Source organism: Archocentrus centrarchus, chromosome 6 (genome assembly GCF_007364275.1).
Source record: "Archocentrus centrarchus isolate MPI-CPG fArcCen1 chromosome 6, fArcCen1, whole genome shotgun sequence".
NCBI classification, from domain to species: domain Eukaryota; kingdom Metazoa; phylum Chordata; class Actinopteri; order Cichliformes; family Cichlidae; genus Archocentrus; species Archocentrus centrarchus.
Genome location: NC_044351.1, coordinates 28,445,695 through 28,463,748, shown reverse-complemented (window position 1 = coordinate 28,463,748; position 18,054 = coordinate 28,445,695). Strand labels below are relative to the sequence as shown.

The following is an 18,054-nucleotide window of genomic DNA, read 5'->3' as shown; positions in this document are numbered from 1 at the left end:
TTTTGAAGGGCTTCATATGCTTTTTTTTCCTTAATTTGTTTTCCTTTTTCCTTAATTAATTTCCTCTATCAGAATTTTATTGGAACCTATCAGAGAAATACCATAAACTGCAGCTTAACTCATTTACCTACCTACAAGTTCTGTAACAGTAATTTTCTTATCTCTCTCAGAATAGTGATGAATGAGGAGGGCGTTTTTTGTTTTTTTTTTGCTCACTCTTACCTGGCTATGCACAGTGTTTAGCTGGTTGTTGAAGGTCATAGTGAGGTTGGTGGAGGTGCTGGGGGCCACATGGGTGATAAAGGGTGTCTTGCTCTGGTTGACTGTGTCGTACATGTTGACACGACGCTTACAGATCTCCATATTTTGGAAGCACGACTTCACGCTGAACGGACAGAGAGAGTGAGGGAGACAGACAAGGCATGAGCACTGTGTCTGATGACAGTGGCAGATGTTGCTTCACTGTTCAAAATGATAATTATATAAACAACAACAGCAGGGCTTGTTGAGATCGTACTGTGTGCTGTGTGGGAAATCGAGGAGATGAGACATAGTGACAAAAGGGTGGTTGAGTGTTTCGACTGGGGTGATCCTCTTGTCTGCATCGATGGTCAGCATCTTGGTTAACAAGTCGATGAACTCCCTCCTGTCAGCCTTCTCTGCCAGCATGTCGCTCCCCTCCAGATCTGACGTCATGTTCACCTGAAGGCACAAAACAAACATACAAGCCATTTAGCATTTCAAACACCCTTTCATTTAGTGTTCAAGGTTCTACTGTTTGTGCAGAAGACAAAAAAAAAAAATCTCTCCCACAGCTTATTCCCATAGGGGGACCTATTAATACTCACAAGGCCTCCTATGTTAGGGTGTCACAAAGTCTAGTGATAACCTTGCACCTTAGTGGCATTATAAACATTTGTACTGGTATTCATAGTAGCACTTAAAATACTTCCAGGCTGGCGCCTCCACAGAGATTTTTATCTATTCCTGAGACGCGAAAACAAACAAAAAAACATGAACCAAATAAACACTGACATTGGCTAACCAGTAAAAAGTCCTTTCACACAGGACACCATTTTGCGAGTACTGTAGATCTGAAAAAGCTGACGTGGAACAACTTAACCTAAATAGGTTCTGAGAAGCTGCCTTGGAACGTCATGTTGCTTCATCTGTAATAAACATTGCGGCTTAGGTTGTGGATAAATACAGGGCAAAGCAGCAGATTTCTGCTTTAATGAAAAGCTACATGGTTAGCAGAATTAGATTTTTTTTTTTTTTTAAGCAGTGAACTAGTTCTGATGTTTAGGTCTACTTTTGGGTTGTCATGTAGGGTGAGGAATAGAGGAAGTGGGACAAGGTCATGATATATAGCAAGTCTGATCTCAAGCAATGAAGCAGAGTTTCAGGCAGCATGAGGACAAAGAAAGGGGCAGCAGCAAGTGACAGGCAAGTCCTGTTTATTGTGGCTGCCCATGCACTGTTTTTCATAAAGATGCAATGTTTATCTTTAGGCCTGCTCCAAGGCCTATCAGATGTGCTGCCAGTCAACACTGCTAATCTGATTCAATTCTCTTTCTCTATGCAGGTTATTCAGGTTCTGTAACCATCCCTCTCTGCTTGCCATCTCCACTGGCTGTGATAAAGGAGTAATCTGCAGAATGAGGGAAGAAATAATCACACTGTCCTCTGCTCGTGGAAGAGATGACTTTGGGGAAATGTACACAGTTTGGTGGCACAATAATCAGGCTGGATAAGAAGACGCATGAAGAGAAGAATTTTTCCATCATCCAATGAATTAAGATATGTGAATGTATTAGATAGAAAAGATACTGGTATAATTTATTTACTTTCAATAACAATGAAAATGGTCACAAAAAACATACAACATAAAAAAGATGAGGGGTTCAACTAACATAGCCAGCGTTGCATGTCGATGGCTGTTAATTGAACCACATCTGTGCGGTTAGAAGCACTGACATGACTCTCTGGCGTACGCGCAGGGATGGCAGATGTCAAGGACCGCCTCAGGAAATGTGGAGCGAGGCATCGTATTGGATGCAGGCCTTCATCTACACAGCCATAATGTGTAGTTTCATTTTTAAGTAGTTGGATGAGTAGTTGAGGAGGATATAATATAGGAAAGATTAGATGAAGACAATCTTGCTCGTCTTGCTGTGACTTGACTTCAGCCAATAGAGACGCTGAAGAACTGCAGATCAAAATGAATCTATTTTCAAGTACTTTTGGCCTTCCTTCCATCTAAATCAGCCCCCTAGTGGGGTCCTGCATCTGCTGTAAGTTGGTGTCTGATTTACTCAAATTAGATATACTTGTGACTAAAGCCTCCACACATTTCCCACAACTGAAAGGAGGTTCATTATCTCTTTCTGGCACCCAGCCTCTGTGTCTTGCAAGGCCTTCAGCTATATCATCCATTATACACGCAGAGGCAGATGTCCACAATGCTGAGTTGTTTATATGGTCAGGATAGTGAGATGGGGCAAAATAGATAGTTTTCTCCCACATTAAGCCGATGCAGCTCTGCTGTATCTGTGTTTATGTAGTAAAGGAAGACAGGACACAGAGCTTGAAGCACAGAAGACAGAGATGACCCAGGGGATATCATACCAGTGCAGGTTGGTTTCATTAAACTCCGTGCTGCATGTGTGTTTGTGTGTATGTGGTAACTGTAAACTCACAAGCCAAGGAAGCGATACTATCATGTCCCAGCCTACAGCATGTTATTCCAGACAAGCCTGACAGCGGCCCTGGGCACTACTGGACAACCATAATTGTCTCCATCAGTTAAGTAGATACATGTGTTGCGTATCCACATGGACAGTTTCCAAAGGGCTGCTGGTTGGAAATGACCATATTCCAACAGGACAAAAAAAAAAATCCCTTATATCTCACGGCTTGTCATTATCAGGGATATAATCAGGGCGCATGATGACGACAGAGTACTGTAAGAAATTTGAAAGGCCCTGGGAAAATCACTGTAATTTTTATCACCACTGCCAAATCTGCCAGCAGAACCAGTATTTAGCCAAGTGAGGGTGAACACAACAACACTCGCTATCAGTCACTGTCAGGCACGTCCTATCAAAATGTCGTGGCTACATGTGAACTTTCCCACCATGCAGAGATGAATTCATTCTCAGTTACACAGGAAAGTGGCATTACTTGGCTGTGTTAAGCAGCAGTGATTTTCTTTATATAAATCATATGTAGTATAATGACTTCCTGAAGTTATGCAATCTCCTAAATAAACAAATTCCTACAGGTGACATGCAGAGCTGCAGGGAAAGACAAGATTCATGTAGAAACAACATGGGGTCGGTCCCACTAAGCCAGCCCAGAAAACTAGAGGCAACTCCTGGAATATGCATGTGTACAGTATGTGTGGAAACTGCTTAGTTAGAAGAAAGGGGGGGGTAGCATTTCATCCCCTCGCCCTCTACATACTTATAGGTACTGCAGATGTACAAAGTGGAGACACAGCCACAACACTCACTGCAGCTTAAATAAGAAAGCAAACTGTACATATCAAACCTGCTAACCAGCCACACCACATGTTCAGTTCAAATGTCTGTCTGTAAGTTATTAAATAGTGGTTAAGCAAAATGAAGAGCAGAAGCAGAGTTGAGGAGGGGTTTCACTGAACAGCTGCTTTCATTTCACTCTGTAAAATTCTATATAGAAGGGGAGCTACACTGCAGCTGGAGATCAGACCTTGGCCAAATAAATATTTTAAGGGATTTCAAATGTTTGATAGATAATTCTCAGGATGTGATGGATCAAACTGGCCTGGGACCTGAACAGCCCCATCAAAGAAGCTTCAAACATGAGACAGGTGGAAGCAAAAGACAGAGCAAAAGCAAATAATACATCTACTGTGTGATTTGTGGGAAGGAAGAAGTTGTGCTTTGTGATACTGAAACAGCATACCTGCGCCATATCGTCCAAGCAATTGAAGATATACTTGCGAGCCTCCTTGGACTTGATCCCTGTTTCACCCTCATGGTCCTCTGGAGTCTAGAGGAGACAAGAAGCAGATGTTCTTCTCAAATCCCATCTCACTTCCCCTCTGGAAACACACTATTTACATTCGGCTCATTATAGCCTCTTGTTGTTGATGTGCAGCAGGACTCAGCTTACCCTCTTAGTAACCCTGGGGTAGCACAGAAATACTCATCTAACAGCCAAGAAAGAAGATGGTGATGACTGTATATAAATGTGCAATATATATGCAATATATGACAAACACTGAGTCAATATAATGTCTTGGTTTACCACCCGACTTTATAAAACATGTGGTCTTTTTGAAGAGTGATCTGACTAGAAACCTCCTCACTAAACACAAAGTATATATATTTTTTTAAATGCAGCCAGCTAAGCAATGCAGCTGCTGTTACACAGAAAAACATGCCATGGTCAAATTAAAGTTGAGCAGTCAATCTTCATGGTGGAAAAAAAAAAAAAAAAGAAGCCTTGACGGCTGATTTTCCACATACCAAAGACACTAGAAAATCATGAGGAGTTAAAGTTGTGATGTCAAGTCAAGTGCAAGTTTCTACTCCATGTTTGTATCTTCCCTACAAGGCTCCTGTCAACTCTTATTGTTATGAACTTAAAACACACTTCTTTAAACTGACAACGACGCTTTCCTTTTTTTTAACAAGCCTTGTAAGCCCATAGATCATAACAGCTTTTCAGAGAGGACTTTGAAATTCTTACATGCAGCAAAAACTTGAAACACACTTCCCTGACAACTGCTGCAAAACAATATGGGACAATATCTGACTTTGTAGCATGTACACTAAGTCACTATGTGTTGGCCAGTTCCAGTGATCAGTTGTTGTGAATCACTGCTGTATGTTACAGGGATTTATTAAAACAAATGTATTCAACTCTTTGAAAAATATTACTCTTAGGAATGAGCATAGTAAAAAAAAAAAACGTCAGCAAACCCTGCAGAAATGTATCAGTATTTGCAGGTCAATACAGTAAAGAACTCTATGTGCAACTCTATGTGTGTGGCACACAAAATTTCAAATTAAGTTAATGAGGGTAAAAAAGTAAGGAGTGGAGCTCTTTATTGATTGGCCTACATTGAAGGACAATGAGAGTTGGTTAGAGCAGAAACTCTCTAAGCTACATTCATCACACTGAGTTTTTATTTGCCAGATCCTCTCACACAGATCTATTGTGCTCTTATTACCCTCTCACTTTGTTTATAGCTAGCAACAGGTCTCACAGTGTAACCAGTTTCTGGAATATTAACTACAACTTGTCGTAGCAAAGCTTTAGCTGGTGACATATCACCTGCTGTGTGCGGATGCGTCTATATCATTCCAAGTGTACCTTAAGTCTCCAGAGAGGGTAGGTGGAGTCTGGATCTCTGTTGAAGAACCTCGTGGTTTTTGTCCCTGCACTCAACAGGTACTCTGCAGGCAGACCTTGTGTCTGTGAGATGTACCTGATCTGCAAAAGAGGAAGAAAAAATGCATTTAAGAGTTTCACATACTGCATTGAACCATAAGCTGCATTTCATTGAAGAGCGATATGACTCTTTTTTGCTGATGACAGAAAACTTCAGGGTGTTCTTTTGGCAGTTTGAAAATCATGGCTGACGTTAACGAATCCAGTAGAGGCATAGATAGCGAGCTAACATGACCTCAGCTTAAGAGTCTAAAACTGATCTGAGACTTGTAAATCAAGCAGGCTAAGTTTTTCGATTTGTGAAAAATCAGAAGAGCTTGTTGGAGATGGAGATAGAGATGTAGCACAACTTGCTCAAGGTTCCCCCACTGCGCCTCATCTGAATGATAGTGAGAGAGAGGAACGCGACAATGTCTTGCTTTGGAGCACAGGGGCTGCACTAATTGGACAAGTGGCTCTGTGGCATCTGTTCAGATAAACAGGGAGGCTGTGCAAGAATCATCAGGGGCTGTCAAGGGGATTTCAGGGAGAAGCGTCCCACCCTCCCAAGCACATAGAGTCCACAGTCATGAAGAAAGAACACACACACACACACACACACACACACACACACACACACACACACACACACACACACACAGACATAAATAACTGCATGAATTTATGGGTATACAAGCACCCAATACACAATCATCAGCTGTTCATAAGTCATCATGCGTTACCTGATCGTACTCTGAGGCTCCGGGGTAGAGGGGCCATCCCAGGAAGAGCTCAGCTATCACACAGCCCAGGGACCACATGTCTATGGCCTCACAGAAAGGCAGACCCAAGATGATCTCTGGAGCTCTGCGGACAGAGAAAACACATAGCACAGTTAGAAATTTGGTCATTATTTCTCTTAAACCAAACTACTGCACTACCATGTTTCATGTAAAATCACATCTAATAAAAAACATTGTGAGGAGCTTTCTCCTCAAATTTTATATGACAACAAAAGATTGTAGTACACACAGGTCAAAAGATTAAATAATGGACATCGTATATGAGGGAGAGAACAGGGGGGGACAACTTGAAGGTTGATTCCTAAAACCAACACATTTGAATTAGACACTCCAATCTCATTGTACATCCTGTATAACGACAATAAAGGCATTCTGTTTTATTCTATTCTATTCATGCATAAAATAAAGACATATTTTTGTACACAATCTACAGCTCCACACCAGGATAGTCAATTCAATTATTTCACAATGTCTGCAGACACTTTTGTTGTCTTAACATTGATCTCTCAATGCAGCCTTGAGAATTTTTTTTTTTCTAAAGTCAGCAGGGTGTCACTTTTTTTTTCATATCTTTTGTTTAGGCTGCTCCAAGGTAGCACCTTGCACACACAAAAGCTGATTGATACCCATGTAGAAGCACCAATCACTGAGCTCCATCTCTGCTACTCAGACATGGGATAGAGGTAGTATCGTAATCTTTTATAAAGTTTCACAGTCCACAGACATAAAGTGACATTTAGGCAACTATGCCATGAACTTGCCAGACCAAGGAGTTATTCATCTGGACTTAGTTGCGATGAAGTTAAAAATGCCAGTAATTAATTTCCAAAGAGGCTTTTCCTATTTGCAGAAAAACACACAAAAAAGTACAAGTTCTAGAGGAGATAAATAGCTATGATTTGATAAAAAGGAAGAAATATTGTTTTAGTTATTTGAGCAGTGCTGCAGTCCCAAGCAATTCCCAAATTTCATTCAACACGTTTTATGTCCTGTCAAAAAGACTAATACACTTCTTGTGAGCTCACGTCTCTGATGGGGCTTAAAATAACCAAGAACACAGTGTTTCTGCTCGCTAACAATCCAAAGCACTTTCAAGAGGTTCTCTGGCTGTCATCACCATGCAGTTTGGGGGATGGGGTGAGGTGTCTTAAGTCTAAGATGTTAACTATTGGTAAGATGTAGTCACTTAGCCCCAAAAAACAAAAGTAAACTGAATTACTGAAACTGAAATCCCTCTTGATTCATTAATAGCATATTAACAGCATGACACATAGTTCACAGGAGCTTGAGGCAGATCTCGGAAAGTTTCAAGTCTACATTGCTGATTGCTGTGACCATGGTAACCCCCCCCCCAAGATTTTTGGTCATGGAGAGTGAAATGAGGGGGGGTCTGGCCTTGGGCCCGCTGTAAGTGAACAAACCAGGGAAACAGAGAATGTGGAAAACAGCATGGGGTACGTTATAGGACTTCATAGAGCAGTAGGGGAGCAATGGGTGAGTGGTCTGAGGGCAGCCAGGGGGTTTGGAAGAGAATGAATGAGCATACCTCACATACCCGGTACTTAAAAGCAAATTTCCAACTGTAGCCCCCCTGCTCCCTATTCATTGCTCGCTGATGAGGGGTGAAATGAAAAGAGGGCACAGGCGATTCATTGTACACTCAGATACGGCTAATGTATAGAGGCAGAAGGCACCACAGGGATAGACAATGAGATACTGCACAAAATAGGAGCAAAAGGAAGAGAAAGTTCCTTATAGGCAGAGGCAAAAATAAAGAAAATGGGGATGCAGTGCTTTGCTCAGTGAAGAACTCCTGTCACAGAAAGTGGTTATTGGGGTCTTAAGGGCAGCACTGGAACAGACACCAAGACAACACTCTAGCAACAGTATCTTAGGGCACCATTACACACCAATACAAAGACAACATTGCACACAATGAGCTGAGAAATCTGTCAAAAAGGCTGCCAGAGCGGCGTAAAGGAGTCTGCTAGGAGGTGATATCAGAGGGAACAGGGAGGACTACTGAAAAGTGAAGAGATGGACACCAGGACCAGAGTCAGTATGACCCTCCTCCAACAGGTTATTAGAGTGGCTGCAGCTTCATTGAGGACATATGCTGACATATGCAAAAGTGTACACCACTAGAAATGGTGGCAAAAATGAGGTTGTTCAAACTTTGCAAGGAAATCAAAAGCGCATCTTATTTTATAGCAATGTGTCGCAGTCTAGGTCAGTTTTGAGTTTTGATGTCAAAAAACTTAAAAAGGATATCATCGCAAAACAGTTTGACAAACTTGGAACAAAACACAGATGTTTTTTCTATATTCTGCACTGTTTACATTCCAGTATCATCATCTGTACTCTCGGCTCTTAGCTTATCATGCTGTCAGCGCAGATGTTAATAACAGACGTAGGCAGCGCTGTGGCATTAATATTACCTATGCAATTTTTTTTTTTAACAGTATAATGAAACCAAGAACCAGGCAGCTCCGTGGTGCATTTGTCATCTAAATAGGATTCACATATTCCTACACAAAATCCCAAAACGTATAGCACCTTATTTGCATAAATATGATTTTTCCACAAAGAACAAAATAAAACTGATTTAAATATAAGCAACCAAAAATATGAATGAGCCATTACAAGCTTCAAAAAAAAAAAAGGGGGGGGGGGGGGGGGGGGGTTATTCACACAATAAAGGCTGCTTTTGAGGAAATGTTCCCCTTCAAAATGCATGTGAAGATGAAAGACACAGGAAAGCCTTTCATCTGATGGTCCCCTAAATCAATGTGATTCTAGTGGACAGAATGATGGAGACCACAGGACCTTCCACGTCACCCTTTGTGTTCTTATACGACTCATCAGTGACTTTAACTTATAAAAAGAGCTAAAGCATATGCGTGTCACTGATTTTAATGTCATATTAGCTTCAACAAGTTATACCTTGAGTGTGCAATTAGTGCTGTTTTAATATGGCTTTTGTATGCATGTGTAGCTGTTTTTGACATGTACTTTGCCTGTGTCTGCGTGTGACTGAAAGAGTTGCTAATGTTTACGTTATGCTTGGATCCATTTCAGCCTGAACCTTCTCAGCTTTGCTCCACTGCTCTGCTTAGGCTGTTCTCAATGCTCCTCTGCCTCTCACAGAAAGCTCCTCCAGATCAGCAGAGAAACAAAGAAAGAGAGTGCAGGGGAGGAAGGAAGAGAGGGAGTAACATCGGTGCTCATGATATGAAACCACAAATGCAAATCTCCCCCATCCAATGCGCGTCTGCCATTGCATGCAAAGCACCCCACAGCTGCTGCTGATGCAGGCCTTTCCCTGGCAGTGATAAACAGCACACACATATGCACGGCTCGCAAGCCTCGCTTCTTTCCTGTCCCCCTTTCCTTTCTTAAGTACTAGCACAAAAGAGATGACAATTCATACATATAGGATCATATCAGTTTTTAATGCTAAAAATGCCTCCTTCATCTCCATTGTAGGTAAAATAGCACATGAGCAGCCAGGTGGTTTGTGGTCACAGTCTTGGTTTTTGAATCTTCCATCCATCCATCCATCCATTATTTCAAGATTACCATCTTTAAAAAACAAAATAGAACTGAAAATATCCAACAGGACATACTATAAAGCCAGAGACAATTTATCAGATTTCTGAGTTTGCAGTCCAGCAAAGTGGTATTACTGACAGTGTACTAAGATGCTGTTTTTTCAGTTGGTTTAATGTATATCATGTTCATCATCCTGGTCAAGTACATCTGCATGCTGACTTTTGCTGATGAGCACAAAACGTCCAACAGCTGAGACTAATGAGAACTGCATTAGTTTTCCTGGCATTTGATCAAAAATATCAAATGAAAACTCATTAACTCGTTATCCTGCGATGGGCAGGAATATCTCAGTCTATACAATTCATATTTCAGTCATCTGAACAAAATGTAAACATGATGGTGAAGCTAAAGGAATTTCACTTTGCCTCTGTAGAGCAGCATCAGTAGAAAAAACTACTCTGTGTTCTTCATCATCTGGTGTATTCAAATACCTCAGTTCTGGGGTTCGGATACACCATCTGAGCATGCTATATTCAGTTGGCACTAGCAATTTATTTGACCTTAAACTGCACCTCACCTAGCTCATCTCCAGTTGGTCAGGCTACAACAGACAGTGCCTCTTTGGGAGTGGTGGTGAGCTTCTTCCACCAGAGTGCACCAGGCCATACGTGTCAAATACAGTGTAGTCAGTGTACAAAACACCAGTTAGCCAGAGACTCTCACTGGATTTGAATGGGGACCCAACTGCATGAGAGGCCTCAGTGTTCTGGCTAGAGTCTCTGACAGCACTGGTCCTTGACAAAAGAAAGAAGAAGGGTGGGAGAGAGAGGGAAAGCAAGAGAGAGAGTGTGTGCATACTGACATCCTCCCAGCTGGCCTGGTCATTGATGAGCCTCAGCCCCGTTAGGACTCAGAGATGGCACGACTCATGAATGGCGCCTTTCTTCTGCCACCCCAGCCCACCCCCTTCACCTCAGCCCTTTCACCCAGCCCTCTGCCAACCCACCCAACCCCTACACCTCACCCCGTACCCCCACCTTCTTACCACCCTTTTGCCAGTAGCAACCCACACACATACATATGCACACACACTCACACACACTGCATTAAATCCTTCAAACTAGGGCGCTGAGGCCAGGCGAGTGCTCCCCTCCCGGCTTGCCTGTCCGCCCTCTGCTCTGCTGAACAGTGCCTGCACTTGGCTGGCCAAACAGCCCCCCCCAACACACACACACACACACACACACACACACACATAGGCACACACGGATATGCTCACACTGATACACGCACACAGCTGACATCACAGGCTGTGTGCATGTCAGGATGTATCCATCAGGCTGACCTTCCCTTAGCTTGGCTCCACAAGGGAGACTGATGGATCCCTGGAACCAGACAGCATTTACATAGACACATACTTACACATAATAAGTCAGTCTCTGGTAATGGGTTTGATCTTTTTCTTTCCATTTCAAAGACTTCATCATTGGCCTTTATGTAACAATATTTTATTGAATAGCCAGGCAGTTATAGGTAAAGAGCAGAAGGCATCCTCAAAGTAAATAAGTATAGTAGCAAACATAGCCAGTATAATCTTATACTGGCAGAAAGAAAAGTTATGAAATAGTGATGGTAGGGGACAGAGATTGCTGTCCGGTACTAACAGGAAAAAGCACTTCATGAGAAAAAAGGCTGCCATTGACTTTTCTCCACTTTATCCCCTTCAATTTTCCCTTTTTCCTCCCTTCTCTTTGCCTCTTCCTTTCCTTCCATCCCACGCTTTACCCTTGCTTAATGTAAAAGGCTCGGGCTGGTGCTGCGAATGACTCCCTTCCTCCCCCTGGGTATTCATCTACATATTCATGCCCTCAAAGATTCCTCCACAGCCTCTTTGAAGGTGCACCATAGAGAAACACTTTCCTAGATATATTGCATGGTGGTTGCTGGCTGTGAAATCAATGTGCGGAGTTACACCCCCTGCCATGCACCTGTGGCTCCAACCCAAGACACACACACGCACACACACACTTATATACAGTACATATACACTACACCTCACAAACTGCTACGCCTGCTCTCATTACATTAGAAATTGCTGTACAGAGCACAAGCCAATCATGAGATACAAAGATTGTGTAAATTTGCTTTTATGCAAGCAGGGACTGCAGATCACATTTAAATTTAGAGCTTGTGCATTCCAGGTGGTTGAGGAGCAGAAAGGGGAGGGGGATATCTGGACAAGGCAAACTTTTTAACAGAGTCCTTGAGAGATGTTGTCTTACTCTCGAAGTAGGGGCGACATTCCTGGTGTTCAAGGTCTTGAAAACAGGCCTTCCTCTCTCTCTTTTTTCTTTTCCTTACTCTCAGAAAAAGGCACAGCAAAAGCGCTGACAAGCCTGTCATTGTTTTACCTGTTAAAATATTAGCATTTCCTGTGGGTCCAGAAATACACTCCAACAAGGCAAACGAAAGCTTATGGAAGGAAAATAGGAGAGAGGATGTTTCATACAAAGCGAGGGATCAACATCAAAAGAAGTAGTCATTCAAAAGCATGGGACTGTGATGATAATGCATAAAGAAATAGGGAAATGTTCAGAAACATATTAACAATAACTCAGCGTCTACATGAATTGCGATTACAGCACTTCCAGTGCATCAAAGCTAGTCAATATAAACTACGGGTGATATGGGTGTCTGCTGATTCAACACAACCTGGTGTACAGCAGCCTTGAAACTGTAACAGAGTTAGCATAGCATTTACATATTACACATTCATCCTCCCTGCTCGCTCTTCACCAGTCTCACCATCTCACATATAACTCCTCCTTCCTGTTTGAGGCATTTTATATAATGAAATATTCAGTGGGCAGACAGCCACCTCTGTCACTGTGGCACACATGGCACATTGTCGCAGCATGGCACAGTCAATATTAGCACACAGGATATGCCACATTCTGTCACGTTGCATGACCCTTTGTTATTACATACTGGCTTGTTATCAAATCATTGTATTCACAGCAGTATTAGATAACATATCAGATTTACTGTTAAATAACAGGACAGCAAACATATTTTACTGCCCTGGCAATACATTTGCTGCTATAGAGACTTCCCCTGTTAGGAGAGGCAGTAAAGTCCCATTTTTCACCTGCCCCTTCTCTTTCTTTCCATTAGAAAACTTAACGTGCGCAAAAACAAAACAATGACTGCAGCTACAGCGGAGCTCTGTGGTTCGATTCGACGTCTACGCGCTGCTTCGTCGTTCTTAGTTGGTAATTGCCTCTTTCCTGTGGTTATCATTATTCTCCAGCATGCAGCTGCTCATATCAGTAATACATCTCATGTTCACCTGCAAAGATTGTGCTCTCAGGGGTTCCTGGCAGTACCCTCTATACTCCACCCCTCACTGCCTGGTACAGGGGTCAAAGGGACAGACCTCCTTCAACAAGGATGGAGACAGAGGGAGGAGGATAAGTGACAGAAAAGAGATGAAGGAATGAAAGATGGATAGGGAGGGGTGGGCACAACAATGGAAGATGGATGCCCTCTCGATCAATACCCACCCACACACCTACATACACACATGCACATATAGTCTGTCCCTCTGCCTGCCTTGTCAAAGGAAGGAGTGCCGGGAAGGATTTGCCATCAGTAAATGATGGGTATCTGTCATACAGTGGTGCTGTCTGTACAGACAGCCTGGAGAGAAGATTTAGGGGATGCCGAAAGGGAGCCTCAAGTCTCTCCATGCCTATTAGAGCAGTGGAATGACAGTCAGACATTATTAGGCCAGTCTAGTGGCCACTGGCCTGACACTGACCCAACTCGCAGGCAAGCTCGTTTCTATGTAAATCCAACTTTAGTTTGATTCTCCGAATGATAACCTAAAAATGAGTACATCCATGAAGTAGAGAGAAAAAAAAACAAAACAAAAAAAAAAAGAAGGACACATTTCTTGGAAAGTATTAAAGTGCCACTGCTGACCCTTCAGAAAGATGCCACTGCACCCTCATACTCTGTTAGTCACCATTATCAAACCCAGAGGAAAAATGTGTCACAGAGTGCTTACTATGAGGGGGCAGATCCAAACAAAAAGCAGAAAAACAGACAGACCATACCGCATTCTATCGTGCAGTCACTCAGTCAACAAGTTTAAACAGCTGGCACGCTTGTCACCATGGTTGGAAACATTCACAACAACAGACAGGAAAGCAGCACAACGGGCAGCGAGACACTGTGCAGACGGGTGCATGGGGTGAGTCAGGCAGATGAGATTGCGTCTGCTTATGGCTGAGAGATGCTTAAACCCAAGCTTGATCACTTCAGCAAATTGGAGTGTACAGGAGAATCAGGGAGCTTGAATTAAACCCCTTTCTCAGCTCCATCTGACGCTGGCATACAATCAGAAGAAAAGTCAGAGAATTCATCCAGCAGAGCGCAAGCCACAACAGGACAGCCCAGAGCCCAGGCAAAATCTGAAAATATACCATATATCATATAATAATATTGTACTGGAGCCTTTCAGTTGAAAAGCCCAGCAAGACAGTTATGTAAACTGCTGGCCAAAGCAAACACAGTCTCATCTGCTTGCTTGACTGACTGACTGTCTCCCTCTTTCACTTGTGGTTTGTCTATTTTCTCTTGTCTGTGTTATTGTCATTTTTTCCCTATTTTTTTTTTTCAGCAGCTGCTGCAGTCCAGTAAAGTTTAGAGCAAGAAATTGTAAGGTTTTGCATCAATATGTCTCATTCTGTTGATTTAGGGTAACTAAGACAGAGATTAAGTGATAGGGAGCGAGAGAAAGAGGGGGCAGAGTCAATGTGGCTGGCTAGTGGAGCCATGCATACTGGATATGTGATAAAACAACAGACGCCCAAAATCCATTTGAAATGCGGTGCCTGGGAACATATAGCTAGGAGCCACAGGGGTGCCGTGCACCCGTCGTAATGACATATGTCTACCTGCCACACACAAACACAGAGACGAAACACGTGCACATACACAGTTTCAATCATACACATTGCTCTGCTTGAGTGGGTCCTTATTTCTGGGGCAAGTGAAAGAGAACATGGGGAGAAATTTGCAAGGCAGACTGAAAAATCCCCCTCTGCCTTACCCCCACCCTGGCTTGTGCAAGGTTGGGGCACATACGCTACAGTGCATGTGCTCCATTTCTCTATCTCCGCCCAGACCCCTTTTACATCCTTCACCCCTCCCTCTCTCTATCGCCATCCCTTGTTTGACTACCCTCTTCCTTCCTCCTACCAGGTCAGGCAGTAATACCATCTCCTGCCTAATCAAATTCTGCTGTGTGTGACATGAATTCTCGGTGCCCAAGGCTGCACTGCCTTACCACAAGCTACGGGGCTGCAGAGAGCTGTAACTAAACCTCACATATGTCCTATAGAATAGAGCAGCTCCCCATCTCTCTAAAATTTAACACAAGGAGAGTCCTCCTGGATAATCTTCCCTGGCTTACAGCACTCCTTCGATCTGTCTGCTCCACTGCATCCCTCACTATCTTTCTGTGTAGAGTGCTATGCCGTGGTGCATGTGTGTTTCAGTAAGGTCCCTAGAGTGCAGCAGGCTTATGGTTAATTAGACAGTGGATGGAACAGACTGACAGCGGCTGATCCAGATTGTCACCCAGATGTGGTCAGACGTTAATCCAACACAAAGACTGACCCTCCTGAGCCTTTCTGCAACAATTAACATCACACATGCATGACAGCAATCACATAATCATGCAAGAAAATTCATATATCCCAAAACATGCGTGTCCTCCAGAGCATCCTTTGGGGAAGGTGAAGCCTCTGTCGATCACGATCTCTGATTGTAAGACCCAAGTTCCTCTATGTATCCCAGCATACTGCCTGCCTGGTGAGTTTTCACACACTCTTAACACAGTTAGTCACGCTGCATTCTTCCCTGACAAGAATTAGAAATGTCATCACATAGAGAAACAACAGCAGGATTATTAAGGCTTTATGGAGGAATTTGGACAAATAGGATGTTCCCCTGTAGCCTCATCACAAACCAGTCTCCTCGCTAGGACAAATGAAATGAGACAGATATTGTTGTGTATGCTGTGTTTTTGCATACTTGACAACAAGAGCTACAGTTTACTCGAGTCAAGAGCAGCCCTGAGAGTCATACAGTGGACAGATGCTTTCTGTGTGCTTTCTTTCTCAAAACCTTTGGCACACTGTAGTCAAATGTTGTGGCACACGTACACTTTTGTGTACTGTATTAAAACAACAGCCCAAAGAAGTCTCTGATGTTCATTCAATCTGAGCAACACTTGTCCAAGAAACAACAAACAAACAAAAAAAAAATACAAGAATTGACAGTAATACTAAATAGGAACTCACCATTTACTGTAATTTTGCCTTTGATCACTGGTATTTGTATTTATGTTAGTACAGTCTGGTGAAAATGCAGTGCGAACTCTTTCAATAGAGCCAGCAACAATAAGAAGAGCTGTTTTCAAAAACAATCAGTCACAATGACAGGTAATTAATTTGGCCAAGCAACAGCGCCCTGCAGTCATTTGTAAGTATAGTCACAGTTAATCACCTTTCAATGACAATACTCCTGGATTGTTTTTCCTTCCCTCTGCCATAAAGAGAGTGTTAATTTTCTCCCACCCCTATAGGACTATGACAAACAATGAAGGCATGCTCAGCATTTAATATGACATACACTGTCTATCAAAGGAAAACAATTGCTGGACAGCAAAAATCAATACAGCATTATCCTTTTCATGTAGCCATACTTGAAGATTCAATTATTAGGGGCAAAATGATATTATTTCTGCTGCCATGGCCTCACTCAAAGAGACAGTAGACAGATTTAATTCAATCTTCAGTAATCTGGATGAAACTCAGATTGCGCTACATGTCCTGGCTATCTCACTGCTATCTCCCCCACCTAAGCAAAGCACACAAATCTTAGATGTGTTTATGTGTCTGGTTAACAATGAAAGCAACAGAAATGTGCTATACTAAGTAGGTTTTGCCTCATCTGAATCACTGCGGTGGACTCACCATCATGAGGAAATCAGGAGAATTGCTTTCCAATTGGAATTAACACCATGACAATTACTAGCGTTTATATAATAGAATTAGAATGATAATTTGAATTATCAGTTTTATAATCAAGGGAGAAAATCCTAAAATTTGAGTAGCTGGAACCATTAAATGATTAATGTTATTAAAAAATACATAACTAAATAATAACATTACTTGATTATTTCTTTCACAATAACCTCTGAAATAGCCAAACACACATAGGATTTATGCAAGGAAGTTTGCATAAGAAGGAAGCTATCAAGTGACATTACCAATAAGCATCATTTGTTTGCATTTTTCTTCTCAACACAGAAAACTATAACCACTGATATAGGCCAAGTATATTTACAAGCCAAATGATAACCTCAAATTCAAGACTGTTGCTCTAATGACAGTGTTCAACTTTTTCACTGATGCATGACAAGACACAGAGGGCAGCAAACTTTCATTGTGTGTTTTTTTGTTGTTGTTTTTTTTTATAAGCAAAAGACATTCTACACCAATATGCATGTCCCCTGGCATCTATATAACTGATGATTGCCTTTCCTAACCAGGTGTTTTCCTGTCTTACCTTACCTTGCCTAGAGGGAAGACTGTCCCCTCTCAGTTAACACACACACACACATACACAACAAAGGCATTCTGGCTCTGAACATTTCCTTTTGTTGTAGAGTTGGAAGCAACAGTGCAAGAATGAACTGTGGAGCAGCAACACTGGAGGTGCCTGCTGGAGTCAATGTGGATTGTAAACTAGTGTTTAACATGACGCATTTACAGTTTTTCAGACATAAAATCGTATCACACATAAAAAGAGAAACTGTCTTTTTTTTTCTTGCCCTTCTGTCTAGCACTTTTGTTATTTCTTTCCCTCCTCTGTCAACTTGTCTTTCTGTGCACTCTCTGTGAGCACTGTGAAGGTGCTGCTGGAATTAGTCCAAAAGGACACAGTGTGAAATGAACACAGCTCTGACCTCCCAGACACCCCCAACACAGCCAATAAGACCACTTCCCCCTGACGCATAAGGCTCTGTGATTGGTTAATGGGTAGGAAATATGACCAGTGGGAATTTGAGTGGCGGGAAAAAAGGAGGGAGTGACGAATGGGGATAACAAGGGAGTGGTCCTCCTCCGTGCACTTTAACCGACCCTTCGCCCAGGACAGGACAGGAAATCTCCAGAACAAAAGCTAGCTGTCGTCTCCTCCCGAA

General features: G+C 42.5%; 1 protein-coding gene across 1 annotated transcript in view; it reads right to left on the bottom strand.

The window, feature by feature from the left end:
• The window catches only part of hipk2 (homeodomain interacting protein kinase 2), a 65,769-nt gene that overhangs the window by 11,990 nt on the left and 35,725 nt on the right, over nucleotides 1-18,054 (bottom strand). The window contains 5 exon segments of the mRNA XM_030731809.1: nucleotides 223-385; nucleotides 518-702; nucleotides 3,949-4,035; nucleotides 5,365-5,484; nucleotides 6,165-6,288. Coding sequence (XP_030587669.1) covers nucleotides 223-385; nucleotides 518-702; nucleotides 3,949-4,035; nucleotides 5,365-5,484; nucleotides 6,165-6,288 — 679 coding nt within the window.